This window comes from Lampetra planeri, chromosome 26, assembly GCF_965212315.1.
Source record: "Lampetra planeri chromosome 26, kcLamPlan1.2.h2, whole genome shotgun sequence".
NCBI lineage: Eukaryota > Metazoa > Chordata > Hyperoartia > Petromyzontiformes > Petromyzontidae > Lampetra > Lampetra planeri.
In genome coordinates, this window is record NC_136132.1 from 4,702,130 (window position 1) to 4,727,741 (window position 25,612).

The 25,612-nt window shown below is 46.0% G+C and overlaps 1 protein-coding gene across 1 annotated transcript in view; it reads left to right on the plus strand.

Moving 5' to 3' along the window:
• ITFG1 (integrin alpha FG-GAP repeat containing 1) overlaps window positions 1-25,612 on the plus strand; it is a 183,172-nt gene that overhangs the window by 92,167 nt on the left and 65,393 nt on the right. Inside the window, exons 11-12 of the mRNA XM_078606544.1 lie at window positions 7,722-7,872; window positions 21,712-21,805. Coding sequence (XP_078462670.1) covers window positions 7,722-7,872; window positions 21,712-21,805 — 245 coding nt within the window. The remainder of the gene's footprint in view (window positions 1-7,721; window positions 7,873-21,711; window positions 21,806-25,612) is intronic.

A 25,612-nucleotide genomic window follows, 5' to 3' on the forward strand; every position in this document is an offset into this window, starting at 1 on the left:
ATTTTCTTCAGAAGATGTACAGTCGGAGAAAATCATAACGCCACCTTCATAAATAGAATTTGGCTGGGCCACTTCTAAGTTCACGGTTTTACTCAATTTTTACCGTGAGCTCTTCTTTGATCAGTTTAATAAAATATGGCAAACGACATGTTGGCTTACATTCACTTTATTTTGTCTTTGTTTTGACGTCGCGTTTTTTATTAGTCTGACTTTCTTGCCCCCACTCATAGCGCTTTATCAGTTGTCGTTTGACTCCGGGCAAGGAAATTGAAAACTGAAATGAACACCACGTAGCATCTCCCGCTCGTGTCCGGAGGGGACCGTGCATGTTTGCAAATTATAAATGTAATTAGACTGCATGCAGACGAGCTGTTTTCCTACAAGTGGCATCGCCACTTGAGGTTCTGAAGCCATGCGACACTTGACAAGTGGCAGTGACAAGCTGTCAGTCCAGATCACGTTTAGCAAGCGGTGTGTTCTACTCTGTTCACCCGTTGTCGCCCTCTCCAAGTCTGCGAGTCTTAGGAAATTAATTGAAAATACGCGTGCCTTCAAGTTAAGAGCTCATCCTGTCTCAGTTGGCGACAGAAGCACAATGCTTTATATGTTTATGCCGTGTTGCTAATGAAATTGTACAGTACATTTTTCGAAAGTGAAAAAAAATAGCTCCTTTCTTTCCTATGCTCTGCCGAAGATCGAATGATCTCGAAGATGTCAGATCTCGGCAGATCTAACAAATCGAGCAGGTTTGAGCTTGGTTCCCGTGTGTATAGTTGACTGTCAGGGTTTGCCAGGTGTTGTAGGTGTGCGGCTGTGAGACATGGCCAGATGATGGCAGTGCTGAGAATCACCCCCCCCCCCGCCGCCTCACCGTTCCGTGGGTTTTCTGGTTTCCTCGCCACGTTCCGAAACATTCATGAAGTCGGCCAAATATTAAATTGCAAGACCTCTGAAAAATTCATGTCCTGAGAGTTAATGTTACCTTGGTAAATAATTTTCATCACTTCTAAACTAACTGCCATTATTATTACCATTAAGCCAAAGGATCGGGAAAGGAAAAACATCGTATGTAGTTGTGAGCATTCATATGAACACTTGCACTGTGTAATAGAATGAAACACTGACTATCTCTTGCAATATATATGTTGTTATGTATATTTTAAAACGTGTTATTTTTTTTGATGCTCAGCACCTTATACCCCAGTTGTGCAAAGTCATGTGACGAAGACAGATTGTTTCAGACGGCTCCAGACGTGTCGTGTTCCGTCAGTTAAAATTGATTTTCGCGTCCACAATTAAATAACAATAAATAATTTACAGCCCTTTGTCGATACACCACTTGATGAAGACCCCCCCCCCGCCTGCCCCCCTCGTTCCGCTCAGATATCACCGACTGCTGACGTTAGCCGTGGATGGTAATGGAACTCGGGTGGCCAGGTTCGTCGCATTGTGTTGAATTCAGAGGTCGCAAACGGGTTTTGATTCCTTACCCGTACCCGGCCGCACCAGGGTCACAAATGGGTACCCGTACCCAGCCGGGTACGGGTACCCATTCCCTACCCGTACCCTACCCGAAATAAGTGACAAGCGGTTACTCACCAGTGACTCACGGCCTACCCGTACCCGGCCGCACCAGGGTCGCAAACGGCTACCCGTACCCGGCTGGGTACGGGTAACCGGGTATCGGGTAGGGTACGGGTATCGGGTACCCGGTTGCGACCTCTGGTTGAATTGTGTACGGGAGAATCAATTTTCTAAAATGTGCTAGAATTTACTTCTTAGTCTGTTAGCACATGTATAATAGAACATACAAGACGTGCCATACAAGTGAGGCAGTACAAATGGGACGAAAACAATTATAGAAACTTGATTGAATTCATCAAATCACTGCAGGGGTGGGGAGGAGAGTGAATTGTTGCTTGTCTAGAATACTGACAGCTCAAACGACCATGAGGGATTGGCCCTGGAAAACGAAAGTCACGGAATCGAGACATCTTTCTGACCAAACACAATTTTAATCCTCGGGGCTGGCACGGAACTGACCGTTTGGTTCAGCGGTAGAGTGATCAACTCGCAATCGCAAGGTTGCAAATTCCAATCCTAATGGGCATAAGGCCGAGTGAAATCTCTAGGACATCCAATTCACATCTTTGCATCTTGTTAAATCTATTCTCATTGGGGGGAGGGGGGGTTAGTGTAGTGGTTAGCGCGCTGCGCGACCGGAGTTCGATTCCCGCTCGAGACCAACACCTCTGACAATTATCTGAACCGGTCCTGGGCATCCCCGAGATCGACTAAGCCTAAAATGAGTACCTAGTGCGGTGTGTAAACATCGCCGCTACAGAGACAAAGCAGCCGGGCGTGATGCTGGCCACCCACCCCCTCGTGTGCCGTGCCAGCCTTCATATGTGCTCGCTAACAACACTTTCCCAACAGTCTGTTAAGGTTATACGGGGGATCTTTGTCTGGTTGGGGGTTGACTCAGCCGATAATCTCTCCAGGATCGATAAAAATAAGTACCGCCTTGTTAAGAGGGGTTCTATGAATAGACTTGTCCGTGCCATATGATTGCAGAATTTCTACCACTGGTTCAGGACTGTAAACAGGAGATGAGCACCACCTGAATGCCATTTTTTTAATAAATCATTTGCCTTTTTTAAAATCCTTTATATTAAGTTCACTTGCTCGCTTGCTTGCGCGCTTACGACCGTGCAAATCTTTCGGTCGTTTTTTAACCCACTTCCCGTGATCCAATCGAGCTGACATTTTGCACACAGACTCGTTGTGCGTGACAATTTATTTTCGTGAAAATTGTTTTCCAAAATTTTCCACTTTTTAGGAAAAACAAAATTTCATATTTAATTTAAAATACCAATGTGATAACAATGAAACTCTTACTCAAGAAAAACAGAAATGAATAATAAAATAAAACCGATGCCACGCATATAAAGGATTTATAGTGAAAAACTTTGTTTTTACGGGTGAATTTTCTGTCTGGTGTGTTTCAATTTTTTTACTTTCTTCACGGGTTCTTTTGTGCCGTCATTGGCAATCGGGCAGAGACCATCTACCTTGCTGCACAGACCCAAAACGGGGGATGTGTTTGCGTGATTTCCCCACGCAAGCATTAGCTGTGCCCTGAGCCACCCAGCCGCTTTGATTCCCTCTCCGTGGCTTTATGCTCCGTACAATGCCGTGCCTCTGCAAAATATCAGACTGAAAGTACAGGTAGCCTTTTCACGGCAAAGCTTCTACGCGGCGGCTTTCGTCGCACATTTACCGTAGCAACGGCATAACTGGAAGAGGCAGAGAGGCCATTCCTTTGTATTGTTATTACATTGCTTGTCTGAAGGCATTTCTTAACTTTACTCGCAGAGCTGCAGTGTTTTCATGCCACGTAAGAGTGGGTCATTGGTATGGTCTCGCGAGAGAGTTTCACGCGCGCGCGCGTGTGTGTGTAGCTAGTGCATGTGTCATTGCCGTGGGACTCTGGAGCCAAACATGCATACTAAGTTTTATTTAAATGAGATCTAAAAAAGAATTTGTTTTTAAGTATCGCTTGAGACAGACCCACAAACAAACGCAAGGCTCATTAGTCATCACAGAATGCCCCTTCTATCACTGGTGTCAAGGTACAAAGCATTTTCTGCTGATTAATGAATGCTGAGAATAGTCCAAACAAAGACTTGTTTTGCTCACATGAGGGTCTGGTGACAATCACAATGGGCAGCTGGCATATGAAAGCCGATTGGGTTTCTCATGCTAGCCTATACCCAATTGGCCATCTCCATGCCGAACCTCACAATGGATCCTCCCACCCTCAACCAGTATATATACAAGGACTGTTTTCTTGGAATTTCTCTTACTTGATGCAGCAGTCGTGCTATGACGGTTCCACCTGAAGACGGAAGCTTGTGTTGCCTCCGAAACGTCGTGATTTTTATTTTATTTTTATTTTACTTTTATTAATTAAAATGTTTAACCTACGTGACTTTACCGAAAAAACCTAAGAATATGATCCTTGCAGTCACGAAAGCTTCAAATCTAGAATCTCCATGCTTGTTCGTTTTCTTAGCTTTTTGGAAGGATCTGAAAATTGATTAACGTTGATATAAATGTTAATTTTGCAAGAGAAGCTTCGTGGGCTTTACCGCTTTTGCTGTGTTTAAACGCGCTAGCATTCTTAAGTTGTTTTTCATTATATTGGCTGCATTTGTGAAAATATAAATGTATACGGTCTTGATTAAGTATGCCGAGATCAAATGACAAAAACATTTATTACTTTATCTTTTGTGCACTTTGGGCACTCATTCCAATTGTAATATTTGCCTAGGGAAAGGTTATGGTAATACGTCATGCAGAGTCATTTATTCTCAGTGCACTTATGCGTGTGTGTGTGTGTAATATAGTAGCGGTTAGCATGCTGCACTACGAACCTGGCGACCCGGGTTCGATTCCCGCTCATGGCAAAGACCAGTGACGGATTATCTGAACCGGTCCTGGGCCTCCCCTAGGTCTACTCAGCCTCAAATGAGTACCTGGTGCGATGTGTAAACATCGCCGCTAGGGAGACAAAGGCGGCCCGGCGTGGTGTTGGCCGCCCACCCCCTCGTGTGCCGTGCCGGCCTTCATAGGTGCTCGCTAACAGCACTTGCCCCTACAGTCTGTTAAGGCTATACGGGGGATCTTTGTATAATATAGTCCAGTATATGCATGTATAAGTAGGAGAATGGTAGCATAGCAGTTAGTGCGCTACACAATCAAATAACAAGTGGCGAATCTTTTTCGATTTAAAGCTTTCGTGACTGCAGGGATTCATCTTCTTGGTTCTTTCGGTAAAGTCACGTAGAATGGTCTTCACCTGAGGACGGCTGCTTGCGTTGTGACCGAAACGTCGTGAGAATTATTTTATTATGTTTTATTTTATTATTTTATTATTTCCATTCTACGTGACTTTACTGAAAGAACCAAGAAGAAGTGGCGAATATCTGAACCAATCCTGGACCTCTCCTCGGTTGACTCAGCCTTTAATAAAGCGTATAATTGGTGCAGTGTGTAAACATCAGCACTGGGGAGACAAAGGTGGCCGGGCGTGGTGTATTTAAGGGTACCGTCTTGATGCGCATTGGTGCTCACTAACAGCACTTCCTTCAAGTCTGTCAAAAGCTATACGAGGCATATTTTATTTGCTTGCATATGTCCGTGTATGATCTTTTTTTAAATTCCATTGATGCTGAGCAAGCGGACTGTGAATTTACTTCCACTAAAAATCTAAACAATAAGAGCTGACTTTAATATGAAGGTAAAATTAAATCACATTCCAAAAACATACAGAGCTTTGATAAATGGGGGAGAACTTTGAAGTGATTTGCCTCTGGTCATAATGACGTTTTTTTTTTAAGTTCATTTAAAAAAATGTGTTCATAGGCAAAACATCAAATGTGATTAAGCCATATTTCTACAAAACATGTAATCATTTATTTTCCAGCAACATTGCAAGACTCATTGGGAAATTGTGCAAAATCCTTGGAAAATTTTAAAAGCCTAGCTTTTGTAACTCACTTCTGCGTCTCTATGTAAATTTATAAGTATAAAAGTCATTTGATGTCGTGTATGAGATTAAAGGTGGTCTATGTGCACGTATATGGGGTCTCTATGTAGGTCACTCAACATGGTCAAATCTGTCTCACTCTTAAGGTGTGCGTTAACGTGTGGGTTGCCTGCCAAAGGCATTTGAAACTTCCTTTTTGGGCCTTCAGTAAAGGAAGACACTGCCCACCCTTGTCGTACCATATTCTCCGGGTTATAAAATGCTCTGGAAAATAAGACGCATCAAAATTCTGTGCCCAGAGTCAATAAAGTTAACCAAATTTGGTCTCACACAAATACACACACACACACCGGTGAACGAAACGCACCCTCAACCTTTGAATGCAATTACATGGGAAAAAGGTGATTTCGTCGTCTGGAGAAGAAAGTACTTGTTGCGTTTCTGTGCATGCGCTAGCACATCACTCAATCATGCACGTGTGGCTCTGCGAGCTTGCGTGCCTTTTGTGCGCGAGCAAAGCAAGCTGGTTTTATATCTCAGGGATGCACAAAGGTGGCAATTTTTATGTCTGTGCCTAGAGATGTTTACACCGGTACCACTCTCTACTGTCCACAGAGTAAGGTTATTGTGCAGCTTATCCAGCGCCAATACTTGAGAAGTAATTGTTACTTGTAATTGTTATCCGTAATAGAGGTTCATCTTCTTGGTTCTTTCGGTAAAGTCACGTAGAAGGGAAGTAATAAAATAATAAAAATAAAACACAATAAAATAATTCTCACGACGTTTCGGCCACAACGCAAGCAACCGTACTTCAGACTCTGTCGCTTCGACGGACCTGGTTTTCACCTGAGGACGGCTGCTTGCGTTGTGGCCGAAACGTCGTGAGAATTATTTTATTGTGTTTTATTTTTATTATTTTATTACTTCCCTTCTACGTGACTTTACCGAAAGAACCAAGAAGATGAATCCCTGCAGTCACGAAAGCTTTAAATCGAAACGTAATAGAGGTTTTTTTGGGATTAGATCGCGTAAATATAAATGTGTCGTTAAACCCGCCACCACCCGACACAGCCACTTAGTAAGAGTTGTCACGTAAACAGAACGTGCCGATTCGTTACTTGTACAGCACACCGGTGTGTTGGAGAGTAAACCCCCAACGTTTACAATTCGAATTCGACATTTCACCGGTAATTACAACCATCCTCATCAGGTGACAGCCACATAAATATTTATGCGATCTCACGTTTATATTTATGGCCGCAAAAGCCTTCATATTAGACTGTAAATAGTTCCTTGCACTTATTCTCCCATGTACAGGATGCCATGCGGTTCTTAATGGGTGCTTGCCTACGGTACTTTTGAATGGTCAAACAGGATGGTATTTTGTGTGCCTGTGTGTGTGTCTTTTTTGGGCAGTGATGGTTATCGCAGTCGGGGATAACCGCAGTGTCCGAATCTGGTGACCTGAAGTCGATTCACAGCCAAGGATAGTTTCAGTGACGTGTGTTATTTAAACCTGTCCTCCGGCCATATACGAGTTCCTGGTGCAGTGTGTAAATATCAGCACTGTGCACATTAACCGGTGGTTGGTGAAAGCACTTCCCCCAATGATCTATGGAGGCTACACGGGGTATTCTTTGCATTTGTGATGGGGAGGAGCGGAGTTGTTGCATCTGCCACTGCGCAACGAAACCCGGAGACCACAGCGATTCCTGAGCACGGCCAACATCAGCGGCGAGTGACAACTGAACCAGTCCTCAATCATTCTCAAACGAGTACCCGGTGCAGCGTGTAAGCATCGACGCTCGGAAAGCAAAGGCGGTTTTCCTACTCGCTCACTGGCAGCAGTGTTGCGTATGGCTATTGGAGGGATTCATCTTCTTGGTTCTTTCGGTAAAGTCACGTAGAAGGGAAATAATACAATAATAAAAAGAAAACATGATAAAATATTTTTTAATAAAATCTTTTATTATGTTTTATTTTTATAAAATATTTTATTACGTTTTATTTTTATTATTTTATTATTTCCCTTCTACGTGACTTTACCAAAAGAACCAATACGATGAATCCCTGCAGTCACGAAAGCTTTAAATCGAAATTTATTCGAGGGATCTTTGTTGTGTCTTGCGCTTGTGTCCGCTCGTGCCTCCGCACGTGCAATGTACTGCAGCTCACGGACCGCGTTTCTGCTGGAGAACGTGCCCTGCACGGAGCCCAGCTGCAGCGCCGCAGGACGGATGCTGCAGCCCCTGTGGGACCTTCCTGAGCTGACCCGGCTGCCCAACGCCTTGGTCGCCACGTTCTTCGACCTTTACGAAGACGTGAGTGCACACACGCACACACGCACACATGCACGCACGCACACGCACGTACGCACACGCGCACGCACGTACGCACACGCGCAGTCATAGACACACAAAAGCAAAAATCCCCCATATAGCCTTAACAGACTGTAGGGGCAAGAGCTGTTAGCGAGCACCTATGAAGGCTGAAACGGTACACGATGGGGTGGGTGGCCAACACCACGCCCGACCGCCTTTGTCTCCCCAGTGGCGATGTTTACACACCACACCAGGTACTAATTTCAGGCTGAGTCGACCTAGGGGAAGCCCAGGACCGGTTCAGATAATCGTCACTGGTGTTGGCCGTGAGCAGGAATCAAACCCGGGTCACTAGGTTCATAGCGCAGCGCGCTAACCGCTACTGTACCGCTCCCCACACACACGCACGCACACACGCACGTACGCACACGCACAGACATAGACACACAAAAACAAAGATCCCCCCTATAGTGATAACATACTGTTAGGGAAAGTCCTGTTTGCGAGCACCTATGAAGGCCGACACAAGGGAGTGGGTGACCAGCACCACGCCCGGCCGCTTTTGTCTCCCCAGTGGCGATGTTTTACACACCGCACCAGGTACTCATTTGAGGCTGAGTCGGCCTAGGGGAGGCCCAGGAGCAGTTCAGATAACTGTCACTTGGAGATGCACACAGGTTTGAAGGCACACGGACACAGAGAATACCCTCAGTAATCGGCCGAGCTAGCCACTGCCCCAACGCCCATGCCGCCACGATCTTCAACCTTTACGATAACAATTATTTTAATAATTTAAGTTTTACATCGGGTTATTCATGCTATAATTGCATTTCACAACGCTGTACAATAATTATATGCAGAATCATATTCACGGCTTAATCCTATCGATAGCAATTATTAAGTAAATGCAACCCTCAGAAATTTTTAATTAATTAACAAATCAAGATATGGTAAGAAAACAAAAGGTATAAACAGACAAGGGTCTAGCGCTTAGCTGCTCACACCAGTATCAGCAATTAGTCCACCGAGTGACATCCCAGGGCAAGATCCCAACCTCTCACACAAGCCAGGAAACCTTCACAGGAGAGGTGATAGAGTGCCAAAAAGTGATGCCTAATTTAGACCAATCGGTCAAATGTCTAAAATGTGATTTGCTATTTATCAGTGTGTGTGAGTCTGTATTCGCACCACAGGGTGCATTGCAGGGGTGTGCGGCTGTGCGCGTAAATTTGTGTGGGTTGGCGTTGGCCTAACCAGCTACACACCCAGTGGACTGAGGTCGCTTCTTAGCTCTAGATTTGAAGCTTTCGTGACTGCAAGGATTCATACTCATAGTTTTTTCGGTAAAGTCACGTAGGTAAAAAATGAAATAAAAATTAATATAAGTAATAATAATAAAAAATCACGACGTTTCGGAGGCAACACAAGTCTCCGTCATCAGGTCGATTCTTAGCCACAGCTCATATCAGTTTGACACGTAGTAGGTTTTCGCGACCAATATTATTCGTAATAAAGGTTTTTTTTGGGTTAGAACGCGTGAGTATAAATGTGTCGTTAACCCGCCATCACCCGACACAGCCAACCAGTAAGGTTTGTCACGTAAGCAAAACGTGCCAAGTGACAAACCTTACTGGTTGGCTGTGTCGGGTGATGGCGGGTTAACGACACATTTATATTTAAGCGATCTAACCCAAAGCACTTTTATTATCTTGATTTAAAGCTTTCGTGACTGCAGGGATTCATATTCTTGGTTCTTTCGGTAAAGTCACGTAGAAGGGAAACAATAAAATAATAAAAATATAAAACAATAAAATTATCACGACGTTTCGACTGCAACACAAGCAATCATCATCAAGTGTGAAATCCACAGCAAAAAACATTGAAAAAATAAATTCGACTGCAACACAAGCAATCATCATCAGGTGTGAAATCCACAGCAAGAAATTTTGAAAAAATAAATGCTTGCTGTGGATTTCACACCTGATGATGATTGCTTGTGTTGCAGTCGAAACGTCGTGAGAATTTTATTGTTTTATATATTTTTTATTTTATTGTTTCCCTTCTACGTGACTTTCCCGAAAGAACCAAGAATACTTTTATTATCCACAGCTAACATCAATGACGAGCAATATCTGAACTGGTTTTGGACCTCCGCTCCATAAACTGGCTCTTTAATCAATGCCTGCTTTGGTATATAAACGTCTGCACTAGGGAGACAAACAGCACTTTCCCCAAAAATCTCTGTGGGCTATACGGGGTATCTTTGTGTTTGCAAGCACTTGTGTCATCGTTGCCCATACACAACATGCTCAAACGCAAGGTTTCTGTACACACAAGGCCGCAGGTCTTTAGCTTTGTGTGATAGTCCATCCAGTCACGGTTTAACAATAAATCACTTATCAAGTTTATATATAATTTATTAAATTCACGGTCCATGCACCAAATCACGTGTGCAAGAATTTATCTATTTCTTTTGTATACGTTGTATGATATGGGTTAACGCGACCCTGAAAGCCACTCGAGGTGTGCGTCGATGTTAGATGTACCTGTGCTATTAATTATTGAATTGAATCATGACCCTGAACCGCGACTATTCATTAAATTGGCCGGGGGGAGGGGGGGTTGGGGATGGTTTGTGGGATATGTGGGGGTGTGAAGGAGGCAGGGTTGCACCCTTCCTCCCCTGGTATCTAGCGAACCCCCTCTTTAGGCTGTGAGGGTGCGCCAGGGAACTGTGCGGCCAACACCTCGTAATCATTTTCTGTGCTGAGATGAACTAAAGCTCAGGCCGGCTTCGGCTGTCAATTTCTAACAACCTGTCATCGCACACGACCGAATGGGGTAATATTGCAGAGTACTTGTTATTTCTTCATTTGTTCTTTGTGTGTACACACGAGAACACACAGATCCCCCCTTATAGCGTATTGCAGTCGTGTTCTCCTATAACGTGGTAGTTGCATTATTATAAATCACGTTATAAATAATATGTAATGTAGGGTAAAGCGCAGCGCGCGATAACACATGAGATGCTTACGCAGGCTGAACAAAGACTGAGGCACGTGGGTAGCATCTCGCAGCATCCAGCAGCATCCCAATGCCTTGTGTCATGCTACGCCGAGGCAGCCGTAGAAACTGCTTATTCCTAAATTTCGATTTAAAGCTTTCGTGACTGCAGGGATTAATCTTCTTGGTTCTTTCGGTAAAGTCACGTAGAAGGGAAATAATAAAATAATAAAAATAAAACATAATAAAATAATTCTCACGACGTTTTGGCCACAACGCAAGCAGCCGACAGACCTGTTCTTCACCTGAAGACGGCTGCTTGCGTTGTGGCCGAAACGTCGTGAGAATTATTTTATTATGTTTTATTTATATTATTTTATTATTTCCATTCTACGTGACTTTACCGAAAGAACCAAGAATATGCTTATTCCTACTCGCGCAATGTAGATTTGTTCACTCAATCGCATTATATCCAATTCGCATCCGCGTTTTAAAAAAATGTCTTCCCTAATACATTCATCGCGTTATATCCAATTCACGTTATGAAAACAAGACACGTTATAGCAGAACTGACTGTATAGACCTGTTGGGGTGCATTCTGTTAGCGAGCACCTATTAAGGCACACGATGAGGTGGAGCTCACTACCCCTGGTCACCAATGCCGATGTTTACACACTGTACCAAAGGACTCACTTGAGGCCGAGTCAACCTAGCGGATGACCAGGACTGGTTAGCTACATCCGTGGGCGGGAATCGAACGCGGCCATTGTCAGGTTCGTCAAGGAGGAAGGGCGCTGGCAAACAGCGGCAACGGCGCTCCCCGCTCCCCGCGAGATAGTGGCACCATTTTACCGTTTAATGCGTCTGATTGGGTTTGGGAGGAGCAAGGTCAAGGTGTGGATGGTGTTGGTCACTCTCGTCCGCGACCTTCATCAGAAAGAAGCCGACGGCGGTCAGTCTCGTGCAGCCCGCTCGCTTCCCATCGAAATGAAAACCCTTTCGGTAAATAGAACGACTGCCCCGTTTTGGAAATGGAGGCAGAAAACGAAAAAAAATCACCACATTGGGAATGGATTGTAGATAGAATTACTCCCACAAGCCCCCCCCCCTCCCTCCCCCCCCATGAATACTAAGCAGAGGAGCTTGTTCCCAACCGTGCATTCCCCCTGAAGTCTGCTGGAATTAAATTAAAAGTCGTGTCACGCTAGCAACATGTGGTTTTCTTCCGAGACGGTGGCAGGGGCTGTTTCGGGTCTGTCAAATGATTGTATGCGCCCCCTGGGCTTTCTGTAAAGCTGCCAAACAAATAGCACTTACTTAAATTAGCATGTGATGTTAATATGGCCCACGCCTATATGTTTTTTTTCGTGTGACAGAGCTGTGTGGTGGAAAGGTGTGCCAGCTTATGCTGGTAATTTTAATAAAAAAAATATTTTATTCATGTAAATGGAATGGGCAACACATTTCAAACCTTCGTAATGGGACAGTAATAGTATTGCACTTGCTGGCAGTTACAATAGCATTGAACTATTACGCTCACGAGACACGCATTGTGGTTTGAATGTCGAAAAAAGGCTTTGTACCAAAATAAATTACATTAGCGTCCCTTTTTACAAGTATTTTGCTATTCGATCATCTGGAATGACTAACAATGCTTTGATTAAACGTTCGCTCAAAAAACACACGGGGATGGATTCGGACAGATGTCTTTTGTCAACCTCCCTTGCCCCCGGTCTCCCACCTCAGTGCTGATGACTAAGAACCATCGGGAAATAGCTCATGGAGACCACAGATCTCTCATGCAAAGGGAGATCTCGATGCCTTGTTTACTTGCACCTCGGCCTGCCAAACGGCTTCGGCGGTTCGACGGGTTCGCATCATCTCAATGTTCTACTTCTGCCCAACGCTTTCAGGAAATGATACCAAAAAAAACATGGTCGGCGCGCTGCGCTATGAACCCGCAAAAACCCGAGTTTGATTCTTGAGCGAGGTCTGAACCAGTCCTCGAAGTCCCCGAGTCGCACCGACCAGCGTGGTGAAATATGGTAAAGCTGACTCCCCCCTCCCACCCCCTTGATTAAAATGAATGGCTGAGGGAGGTCTGCATGACTGATGTTGATGATTTTAATGTATGCAAGGGAGAAGAGGAACACAGTTTTATTTAACTAATGAAATTAAGTTGGGATTCCTGGCACATGTCCACTTTGCCCAGGAATGGAATCGGCTGCGGTGTGTCTGGCTTCAGTAATTTGACTGCTCTGTGCTGCTCTTAGCTACGCCACAACAGCATCTGGTTTGTTTAATCTCACTGACAGCATTTGGGGAAGAAAAGAAGAGTGCATGTGGCAAGTGTGCGTCTCTTCTCCGTTAATGTGTTTTTTTGTGCGTGTGATCCGTGTACGTATTTGTTCTATAAAATACACAAACTTAATGTATTTAAATCTACCGCTATCATTATTATGATTGTGTTTGTATTATGGCAGAGTAAATGTTTAGCATCGGTCAGCCTATGCACGGTTATGTCTTACGTGCTTCCTCATTCATCTGTGTTATTTGTGTGCTTCCTTCGGATCTTGTTTACACGTCCGTGCGTGTGCGCGTACAAACAGAGATGATCCCAGTGACCCAAGTTTGATTCCAGCCAGTGTCGTTATCGTAACCTGTCCCGAGTCTCTCCCACCCCATGACTTACCTTAAATACAGCCTCTGGTTTGACTGCTGCGTAGGGTTTCACAGTTGTGCTGTAATGTAGTTTCGGGCTGTACCACGTGTTCTTCCGCACGATGTCCAACGTTTCGCTCCACGTCCTTTGTAGCTCCTTCCTGAACCACGGGTGAGAGAAGTTGTAAATCGTTGCCGAACAACAAGCGGTACAACCTGAACACAATTTCGATTTAAAGCTTTCGTGACTGCAGGGATTCATCTTCTTGGTTCTTTCGGTAACGTCACGTAGAATATAATAAATAAAATAATTCTCACGACGTTTCGGCCACAACGCAAGCAGCCGTCTTCAGGTGAAGAACAGGTCTGTCGACAGACCTGTTCTTCACCTGAGGACAGAGTCTCTGTCTTATTGACAGACCTGTTCTTCACCTGAGGACGGCTGCTTGCGTTGTGGCCGAAACGTCGTGAGAATTATTTTATTATGTTTTATTTGTATTATTTTATTACTTCCATTCTACGTGACGACTTTACCTAAAGAACCAAGAAGATGAATCCCTGCAGTCACGAAAGCTTTAAATCGAAATTTAAGACTGGAGAGACTTCACTTGTCCGTGTCACCACCTCCCTCATTGGCTATGCCTGCCTCATTAGGGGGCTTGCTAACGATACTTGCACTGGTATTCTATGAGGCTATATGGGATATTAGTTTTCCTTCATGTTTGTGCATTCCTAATAGGCTCGCAAGTTGCCACGGATGTATTTTCACCTTGTGCGTGCACAGGCGGAGCCGGTAGGGGTGGGGTGGCACGTGCCCCCCCCAATGATCTGATCGAAATTAGAGATTTCGATCGGATCATTGGGGTTTATTAGTAATAAATCGGCATTTTGTGACCCCCATTGCCACTGTGTAGCATATTATTACGTGCCAGGGACTCTATGAGATGATAGGACAATAATCTGAGTCCATTATTGGCAATAAGTAACGGCAAAACGGTTATAAGTGACTCACAGAATTGTGCGCAGTTGCGTATACAATCCACGACTTCCCTGAAGGCATATCTTCAGCGAGCGCGATGCCGATCACACAACGCGGTTCGAATTCGACCCTCGATCGATGGCTGCGCTATCGCCGCACACACGTCTAATAAAAAGCAAGGGACAAGTCCTTACTTACTAACAACTATCATCTTCTTGGTTCTTTCGGTAAAGTCAAGTAGAAGGGAAATAATAAAATAATAAAAATAAAACATAATAAAATAATGTTTTTTTTTTTCTACGTGACTTTACCGAAAGAACCAAGAAGATGAATCCCTGCAGTCACAAAAGCTTTAAATTGAAACTATAATTTTTCATTGCTGGAGGGGTTGCCCCCCTACCTGAAATTCCTGACTCCGCCATTGTGTGCGCGTACATCCGCCCCCTCCGCATGCATCTGCCAGCTGGTTTTATCTCGAACTGTTCCCGCTCGAGACGCAAATTGCACTCGATGCAATGTGACAGTGGCCTTCCACACAACTCGCAAAGCCTTTGCGCGTGCAGCTTTTAGACTCTCTCCCCGCAAGCATCGATCGGCGGCGATCCATTATCCTCTCTTGCGTTATGCCCGGCACGCCAACGGCTGATCATATCGTCCCAATTGCTGCCGATATCGTGAGTTGAGACGCTGCGTTTGAGAGCGTCGTGTTCCATGGCACGTTGTGTGAGACACTGGTTGGTGGAGTGCTGTGGTCTTTCAGCTTCAGCTTGATGATGTGCTTTACAATTCGATATTGGGAACAAAGCATGTATTATCTATCCCTGTAAACTGGTTGTACCCAACTTTTGATTATTTCCTGTAGGGGTGAAATCATTGACATGGCACTGCCTTCCTTAACTATTTATAGTGCTGGACAATGTCTGAAGCCGTGTTTAAAAATAAACACCGATTCCCTTAAAAATAACTAAGTCCATAAATAAACGTGCTCTCAGTTCCACCATGCAAGGTACGTCAGATGTACCTGCAACGTTATCCTGTCGCATTGTATCGGTTTCCTGTATAAGGCAATGTTTATCTTTTGTTTTATTATCACAGTTGCTGTGCCCAGGCTCAAAAGCTCAAGAGGCTAAACACTAATGACGAACTCGGTGTGTTGTCTTTTAATACCACCGCGTTAATTCTTTATTTTTACATTGGTGGTTTCAGGCAGCTAATCTCCCTCATCAGATACTGAGCCAGCTCATTCAACATCCTGGGTTCAGCGAACAGAGAGGGTTGTGACTGAGCCTAGCATAGTCGTATGGCTCGTGAAGGATTGGAACATTATCCAAGCCTTACTCGAATGGCCCAAGAACATTTTTTGAGCTGTCAACCCTCCTTGCTGGTGGTTGTGGCCAATGCAGATAAAAGACAAAACATTTCACCAGAGACACAGAGAAAGGTTCCGCCTCCTACACAGCTACAGAACTCTCTCGTACGCAGGTGCAAGTGTCAGTTGGTCGGTGTTGTCCCTGTAGCGTCTCATGCTGGGGCTTTGCTCTGTCAGCATGTGTCTCTCTCTTCTGCTCCTGAGGAAGCTATCGGGTGATGGAATAGGGCTACTCGGTGTATGCGATTGTAGCACACTGTTGGAAATAAGAAAATAACTTAGCTAAAGCAAAAAAAATGTGCGCGTGGCGCACTCACATACGCAAACACTCGCACACACACGCACGACAGATGCGGCCGTGCAGGCTCTTGCGCAGCGCACACGTGGAGTGGTGTGACGCACACGTGCTGTGCGGCACAAATGCGGTGCGATGCACGTGTGGGTGTTGTGACGCACACGTGGGGCGATGCGACGCACACGTGGGGCGATGCGACGCACGCGTGGGGCGAGGTAGAGGTGGCGAATGACACGACGGGGGCTCTGGGATAATGTCGACTGCTGTGCCACTGTCACAGCAGGACCCGTCTGCTCAAGGAGCCGTGTTCCCATGGAAACGGGGGACCGCTGTTGCCGCGGAGGAGTGAGGCGCGGACACATTTTCCGCTCGCGCAGCCCTTTCACACTCGGTGAAAATTTCCACGTGCCGAAGTTTTTTTTTGCGGCGCACGAGCCGCTATGCGCGCCACACCTGCGCGGGCGCTCGCCTGCCTCGCACGTGATTTCTGCCCCGAACATCTCGGCATCTTCGCGCGTGCAGGCGCCCGTTCGATTTTCGTTCTGGCGAGCGGCGACAGCTTTTGGCGCAAGCGGTTGCTGTGAATCGGGGTTCGTTGAGCGCAGGCCGCGACAACGGGCAGAATGGGTCCGGCGTACACAGTGCCGCCGTCGATGAGCACGGATGGCTACCGTGCGGTGCGAATTAAGTTCAGCATACGTCGTCGTCGTCAGCAGCTCCAGCAACAGCATTGCATTCAGTGCCATTGCCATCATGATCGTTAACAGCAGTCCAGAGATCAGGATTAAAAGCATTCCCAATGTCAATGGCTGGACACTAGTTGACAAGGTTAAGGCAAAAAAACAACAACAACAACAGGGGTTACATAAAATAGGCGTTTATTGCAGCGACTGAAAATTGCCTATCATGGGGAATGCTGTATATCAACGTGATTGGCCACTTATTCGAGGATTGTGTGTAATTTATTCCATTAGCCATGCGTTCGCCGCGGTCGAGGAGCCTCGGCGGTTGGCAAAGTGTACATGGCGACGGCACAAACCGTGTGCAGAGTCTGAATTTAAAACCCCTGTGCCGCGTGGCAGACAAGTGATCGATGCAATGCACCTGGGCAGTTAAGAAAACAAAAGTTAAAGGCTTTCCCTTCATACGGAGAGATCGCATGGTCGTTTTTTTTTTGCAAGCGTAAGCCTTTTTTGGTGTCATCGTATCTCGATGTCAAGTGCCCTCACTCAAAAAAGCAATCAGGGGCATTCCGGGACAGACTAAAGGCCAAAAAGAAATCTCCGCGGAGACATTGAATGTCTGGAAATAATGACTCTGTGGCAACCAAAAAAAATACTCAACGAAGAACCCGCCAAATATCCGTGGCAGAACGTACCATGTAGCTCGGCGGGGATTATTGCGGATAAATAAAAAGGGCCTCGTTAGAAATCATTTGAAATTTAGACCGGAAGTCGGCGCCATTCGTTGCGGCTAGAAAACGAGAGTGCCACGCACGATGCTGCCGAGTAAGTCTCATGGCAGAGCTGATGAGATTCCCAACAAAGGGGAGACCCATTGACGGTTAACCACCAAGGCCAGCTCGGAATTAGACTCGGGCACAGATCAATTGATGGATGTTTGGGAAAATTGGATGGAAATTTGCCTCGTGCGAGAACTATCTCTGGGCCGGCGACCTCCCGCAGATCGTTGCGGGGTTTTAAGCAGCAGGGCAGACACCGGGCAGTGTTAAATCTCCAAGAAATAAATGACCAACATGAATTTTGTGTGGGCCCCCATGCCCCCCGCCCCTGCCCCTGACCCCGAGGGACAGAGCTGACTGAATTCACGTGTGGCAATTGAAGTGTATTACTGAGATATCACCTGAAAGGAAATGTTAAACATAGACGACGCCAGTTTAACACATAGGCTTTCGCGACCAATATTATTCATAATCAACGTTTTTGGGTTTAGATCGCGTTATTTATAAATGTGTCGTAACCCTCCACCACCCGACACGGCCAATCAGTAAAAAAGTGTCACGTTGACAAAAGACAAATTAGTTCACTGCTTTAGCCCACGGGTGTGTTGAAGCGCGAAACCACAACATTTACAATTTGAGTACGACGTTTCGCTGGTAATTGCATCCACTTTTTTACTGATTGGCCGTGTCGGGTGGTGGAGGGTTACGACACATTTATAAATAACGCGATCTAAACCCAAAAACGTTGATTATGAACAGACGACGCCGCATTGTGTGCGTTACCTGGTTTAAAGCCGTACTTTTAACGTCTCTGGTTGTTACATTGGCATGCTTGACACGGCGGTGCTGATGATATTATAATCAAAAACCCTTATTTAAGAGCGGGCGAGAGCTCGCGCGGATGTTATATTGGACGTCGACGCTATATTGGAAATGTTATTATTGATTAAAACTCTGTGCGGCCGGCTCTGTCTAGAATTTACATCACGGCGAGGTACTGAGCGCGTGAGCACATTCCAAAAATCAGGGCGGTACGTCAAATGTTTTTTTTGCTTTCGTCGCCAAGCTGGGACATTAACGCCTACTGCCACCTAATTAGGTCCTGTATCACACACAAGCACGCACACACAAGAACAGACAAAGATTCCTTGTATAGCCTGTGACAGACTGTTGGGGCAAGTGCTGTTAGCGAGCACCTATATAGGCCGGCACAGCACACGATGATGTAAATATCATCACTGTGGCTCCATTGATGATGATGCTTACACAATGCACTACCGTAAGTACTTTGTTCATGGCTAAGCTGACATAGGGGAGGCCCAGAGCAGGTTCAGATATTCGTCACTGATTTTTTCCAGGAATTCCGTGGCCAGACATCGAACTCAGGTTTGCGGATTTGTAGCGCAGTACAATAACCACTGCACCGCGGCTCCACAAACATGCACATTAACTCACGCGCACATAGACATGTAAACAACCGCTCAGATATAGAGCATCACGTGAACACGTGAACGCATGCGAGCAAACATCTATTGGCAGATGTACACAAGCGCGAGCATCTATTCCATCGTGATGCACGTGGGATGGATTGGTCACACATGCATTCTGCATGGTGCAGAAAATAAACATGTGTTTCACCTGCAATCTGTCATGGGAAACTGTAGATGTTTTTATATATTTTTTTCCCTTACTTTAGTCAGTGAAGAGTAATTTTTATCTTCTCGTGCATAAATTATTAAGAGCAAAAAACACCGGGTTTTTTTCTTTGTATAATGCGATTGTGAGAGTCAAAGGACACCCCGCCCTCCTTGAATATTTTTTCGATTTATAATAGCAGTCATATATATATCTAATAGGAGCCCGCTACAGTAGACGCAATGCATGAAAGGGGTTTAAAAGTTGAAACGAACGTCCAGGCAGGCAGGTAGGTAATCCAGACGGTGTACGCAGATCCCTTTCGGAGCATTCAAGGTTTTTTTTCAGCCGGGTACCCTGAGTGTCTTCCTCAAGCTTTTAAGCCTGCGAGAACGGTCCATGAAAACGTAATAAACGAGTGAGATGCATCCACATGAACGAACACTAGTGAACTAAGCATTCACAGAAATGTTTAACGCTAATTAAAGGTAATTGTTTACAGAAACAACAAGCAGATTAACATCCATCTGTTTCCTTGCTTACGCGTTCCCAGCAAGGTCCAATGCTCGTCGTGTGCTCACGGTGTTTAATAATAAAAATGCTCGTAAGGTTGTATGTTATTAATTTAACTTCTTAAATCCTATTCTTGGTTCTTTCGGTAAAGTCGCGTCGAAGGGAAATGATCAAATAATACAAATAAAACAATAAAATTCTCACGACGTTTCTTAAATCCTGCAACGTTATTGTGGCTGCGGGAGGGACTTGCACGAGCTGTCTGCCATCGCTCTCCTACTTGCACGCCTCCGCGACACAGACCGGTGGAAAACATTGGCCGAGGAGTGAGGAAGCTCCATCACGCTCACACGTGCGAGGCGTCGCCGACGCGAACGGGACACGTCTACATTATTCTAATCCGCCCACTGACCCAGGTCGCTGGCAGCATTTGCAAGACCTCTAATCTTGCCCTATTTGCGGGCTCGAATTCCTTTTTATTTACTGCCGCTTGGTGCGCCTGTCACTGGAACCCCATCACCATTGCGACCGGTGCAGTTCCGCCCGCTTAGCTTCACCGTTGAGGCTTTTCCACCTAATCTTGAGCAGGTCCACCGTGCAAATCGGTTGCCCGGTAGAGAGCGCGCGGGTGGTGGGAGGGGTGAAGCGGGGGAGCGGGGGAGGTGAATGAAATGTCTCCGGGTTTGCTGTCGCTGTGTGTTGCGTAGCGCATCGCCCACCACTCGTGGGGCTTCCTCGACTCGGGCTTGCGAGAATTCCATCGCGTGTGGTGGCAAATGCCCGCACACGCGCACGAGCGCTCGCGGGCATTCGCCGGTTCGTGCAGGCGCGTACGGCGACGCATGTCCCTCCAGCACAAATCCACCCCAATTAATTAGCTGTCTACACCCAATGCAGTGTTGGTGTGTGGTTAACCTGCAATTCCCTGTCGTACTATATTATATATAAGTTTTGCTGGCTGGAGGGCGGGAGGGACGGCCGTAAGAATGGACGGTGATGTCCTGAGGACGTGTGTGTTGTTGGTCGATGTTTAAAAAAAAAATCACAAGCGGTAATGCATTGTGAAGCTCATGTATTTTTTTTACTTTAAAGAGCAATATAGCGTATCCCCATCCCTAAGCAGTTTGCATTTTTTATTTTTACCCAGTGACCTATTTGCTATGTCGATGTTCAGATATCTGATCTTGTCACATGTCAGCCTATACCTCAGTCCAGGAGCAAGTCTGATATACCACGTCATACCGAACAATTATGTGTAGCAGCACAAACATATGCACGTGAACACACACAAACACACAGGCACAAACATCAATGCAGGGCCGTGCTTGTGTATACATTTTTGCATGTGCCCACTTGCATGCATTCTTCGTGCACACACCAGTATACAAAGCACACACACAGGCACACGTGTTCATACTGCATGAGACAAAGATCCTCTGTACAGCCTTTTGGAGACTTTTAGGGCAAGTTAGTTGTTAGCGAGCACCTATGAAGACCAACACGGCACACTAGGGGGTGTGTGGCCTGTCTTCGTCTCCCCAGTGCTGATTTGTTTACACACTGCAGCCAGGTGCTCATTTGAGGCTGAGACGACCTTGGGGAGGTTCAGATTTTCGTCACCAATATTAGGCCGTAAGCAGGAATCGAATGCAGGTTGTCACATTTCTTGCGTTGTGCGCTCACCACTACGCCACCATCCCAAACATACGCACACCCACACACACGCGTGGAAATTGTGTCTACCGTGAGGGTAACCAAGATGCCTTCTTGCAATTGAAAAAAATAAAGATTTGTTTCGTGACTTGGATGTGCATGAGTTGGGGGTGTGAGCAAAGTGAAGCCCGTGCCTGTGTTATGTGTCCTTTGCAGGACTGGGCGCGGCAGTGAATTTGTGTTGATATTTGTGGCTTGTGTTGTTGCAGGGCATCTTGGACGTGCTGGTGATGGGAGGGGACCTGTCTCTCTATGCGCTGCACAATTCTTTTGAATCTGATGCATATTTCGTGAAAGTCATCGGTGAGTCAAATTTCGTTGTTGTTGCTTTTCTACGTCCTTCATTGCCTCTCTCTGTCCCTCTGACTCTCTGTCGCCCTGTCTGCCAGTCTGAATGTGCTCCTCTCCCGTCTCTCTTTCTGTGTGTTCCTCATTCATTGCCCGTGTGTCTCTTTATTCCTACGTATTCCAAGTGGTCGCTTGCTTGAGGCTCTCTTTCTTGCTGACATGCGCGCACATGCACACACACATGCACACGCACACAGCCAGAGGATGGTCAAATGAGTGGGCTGAATGGAAGGCAGTGACGTTAATGGCAGAGCCGGATGGCTCATTAACAGTAACAATCGCGATGGGTTGGCATGGTGACCCAAAAAACAAGGAGTGGAGATTTTGCTTGCGTGCTGCGGCTGTGGGTGGCTGTGGGCGGCTATGCCATTTGCGGCGATTGTTCGTAGGCGCCACGGTCGCGAGATGTGACCTACCTCGCCTGGTATACAGGAGGTCATGGGTTCGATCCCGACCCTGACGCCTGCTGCTGTATATTTGAAGCTTGCGTTATCTTGCTCTCTCGCAATGGTCGCGTGGATTTTTCTCCTGGTCCTCTGGTTTTTCCCTCCACATTTAGAATCACGGTCACGTGTTTAGACAATTTGGCTGCTATACATTTGCACACGATGGTAAGCCACTTCGTTGAGCTGTCATTTGTGGCCAGGTTTTTCTCTGAATAAGAGCGACATAGCTCAGTGCGCAGTACCAGGTAAAACATTTTTTTAAATCGTTTAAATATAAAGGGACCATGGTAATGGGATTCAAAGAAACTCAACTCAGTTGACCTGGCCACACATCATCGTAGATCATTCAAGTGGCTTCTCATACGTGGGAATTTATAGTAGCAGCCAAACACTGTAATCTAAACGCATGTTTCCAAACGTGTAGGGGAAAAACGGGAGGAACTCGAGGAAAGATCCACGCAACCACCACGGGGAGAGAGATCAGTCAAACTCCAAATATACAGGCATCATCAGGGACGGGATCGAACCCACGACCTCCTCCTACGTATCAGCCTAGGGAGGCAACATCTCGCCTCAGCGGCGCCCTAGAGGCGGGCACGGAGTGAAGCTGGCAGCACAGGCGAGGTGCCAATGGCCGAAGGGTTTTGCGACTCCTGTGTTGCCGCCTCTGGAACCCGCCTCCCCTCTCACCAGCTTCCACCCCTCCCTGCCCCGCAACCCCTCCGCCCCGCACCTCCCCTTTCATCCCCCACGTGGGTTGAAGTCTCTCGTTAGTACAACCCCAGAATAAATGATCCTGTGGGACTTGTTAAAAGCCACTCGGCGGTTGCGCGACTTCTTTGTACGGCGCAGCAACAAACACTGGGCAGCATCTGCGAACTTATAATGATCAAAATCGTGTGAAAAATCTGACGGGTTTTTTTCCATTCCCCCCGTTGCTTTGTAACAATTAAATCGTCATCTTTACATACGTCCGCTTCGCGTTTGGTTACAGCGAGTCGGAGAGAACAAACACACTTACTGGCTTGTTTCGGCAGTAAATGAATGCATTATTTCATTATTTATGTGCATATATCTACCATATATATGCCATATATAGTATTACACATATGCAAAAATACATGAGCTGAAACGTGTAATATGTATTGGGATTAATTAGGATTTTTACAGGTTCATTACAAACGTGATATACGTTACCGTAGAGTTCGCTGTGTATTTTGGGTTCCAAGTCGGTTGCTCAACAGTGAAGCCGGTTCATAATATGTTTAAATGTGTACTTAACCCACAGTCACCCAACTCGGCCAACCAGTAATGTTCGTCACGTAAACAAAACGTCACAGTTAATTACTGCTTCAGCCCATCAGTGTGTTGGAGAGTAAATCCACAACATTTACAATTGGAGTACCGTGATGTTTCACTAGTTATTAAATCAAGCATCATCGGGCGATTTAGCCAGAATTGTGAAGAGATCTTGCTGCTTCTGCTCTTAAATAGGACGCAAGATGACGTCATCACTGAGCCAAACAACTCGCAGCGAGGCCGAACTCACCGTGGCTTTTCGTTCTTGCGAAAAATGCCCAAAATAAGCGAAGGGCTCTGCCCTCACTCCGTCTCCAGTCAAATTAGTCCCACGCTCCTTTCCACTTTGATTCCGGTCCACCGTCATCGTTGGGGGAACTGCCCGGGTTTTGATTAAAACAAAAAACCTATTGGCTCGATGGTGACTTAACTGCTACAGAGCTGATCATGTGATTTAAAAAAAGGCTCGTTTGCTTAGAGCTATAACGCATTCACCTCCAAACTCAAAACTCTCATCGCCCGTAGAGTACCGACCAATGTAAGTAAGTATTTATGTTGAAATTATATTGCACTGTACGTAGCCAACCTTGCTAATCAGAAGTGTGGGGGAAGGACAATAAACTAAACACAAAACGCAGTTCTAAAGAAATACGTTTTTAATCGAAATAAAAAATTGCATAGCTCCATTGGCTTCCTAATATCAGAAGCAAGAGCGTTCCAGACGGCCGCTGAAGCTCATCTGACCATCTTTGTTCGATGGCTAGCCAAAAGCCGCTGCGAGGATAACCGGAGTGTGTGTGTGTGTCAGTGTCACGGGTCTATGTTTGAGCTCGAATCGCCCCCACAGTCTCTCTTGCAGTCCAGCTGAGAGGGCACCGAGGCTTCTTGCACAGAAGTGAATGCCGCTGTGCGTTGCAACTCGTTCGGTTTCAAAGCCAAGCCTGGCGCTGTTCAAGGAGGAGTTTTGTGGCGCATTCTAATTTTGCAGACACATCGTCGTGCCCGGTGTCACTACACAACGCCGTTTCCAGCCGAGGGGGACACACCACGTGCCTCGCCAGTGTCCCCATGCGGCTTTTGATTTTATGAAGATCTTAGTCATTTTATAATTATAATTTACAGCCCTTTGCCAATCCACTGCTGGATGAAAGCCAAAATATGCTAACTACCCCCCCCCCCCCCAAAAAAAAATGTGTACAATTGTATGAGCCAAAATGTTTATATTCTACTCCGATTTTCTATTATTAGCTAAAAAAAACATACAATGCAACTGGTATTGGCGAAACATCCCAATGTTTAAAAAAAAATCTGCTGCAATTACTCAATTGGGATTACGCTTAGCAACATCGCCCCCTACTGAAAAAACTTGTCAGGTCTTTAAAACAATTGGTGACACTCAGCGAGGCTTTCGCTGCTAAAGCAGCATTATAACAATATAATTTGTTTGTATCTACATTGTAATGCTTTCTGCATTACACCGAGGATTATGGAAAGGAAGACGGATTTGTTGCCAGAAGACCTTGCGTCCGGATCATGTCCACATCATTCCTAGAAACAGAAAAAAATGGGGTTTCCTTTGCCCGTGGCAGGGAATATGACTCGGGTCGCAAAGATCAGAGGACACACGGTGCGCGCTGACCACTGCGCAACACTGCCGCTTCGCGTTTATGACGGAGAAAGAAAACAATATAACGGTGCCGACGAGACCAATAAAGGTTCCGGCTGCAGGCTGCTGCTCGTGGACTCATGCCTGCGCATGGATGCTCAGAGCGCGCACAGTCCGCTTGGCTTGCGCGCCGAGGGCTGCTTGATTGAGCCCTCCTCTTCACCGCTTGCTCACTGACGGTAATGATCCCTTGGCACTCGCTCGCTGGAGTAGGCAATTGTGTGTCTGTCACGGCCAAATTAAGCCCCGGTTACAAAGACTGGCCTACCTCGGCAGCAGCCGGGAGATGCGCGGTGCAACCCAGCCTTGCGCCGCGGACACGGGGTGCAGGCCCCTGTAATGATTTTCCGA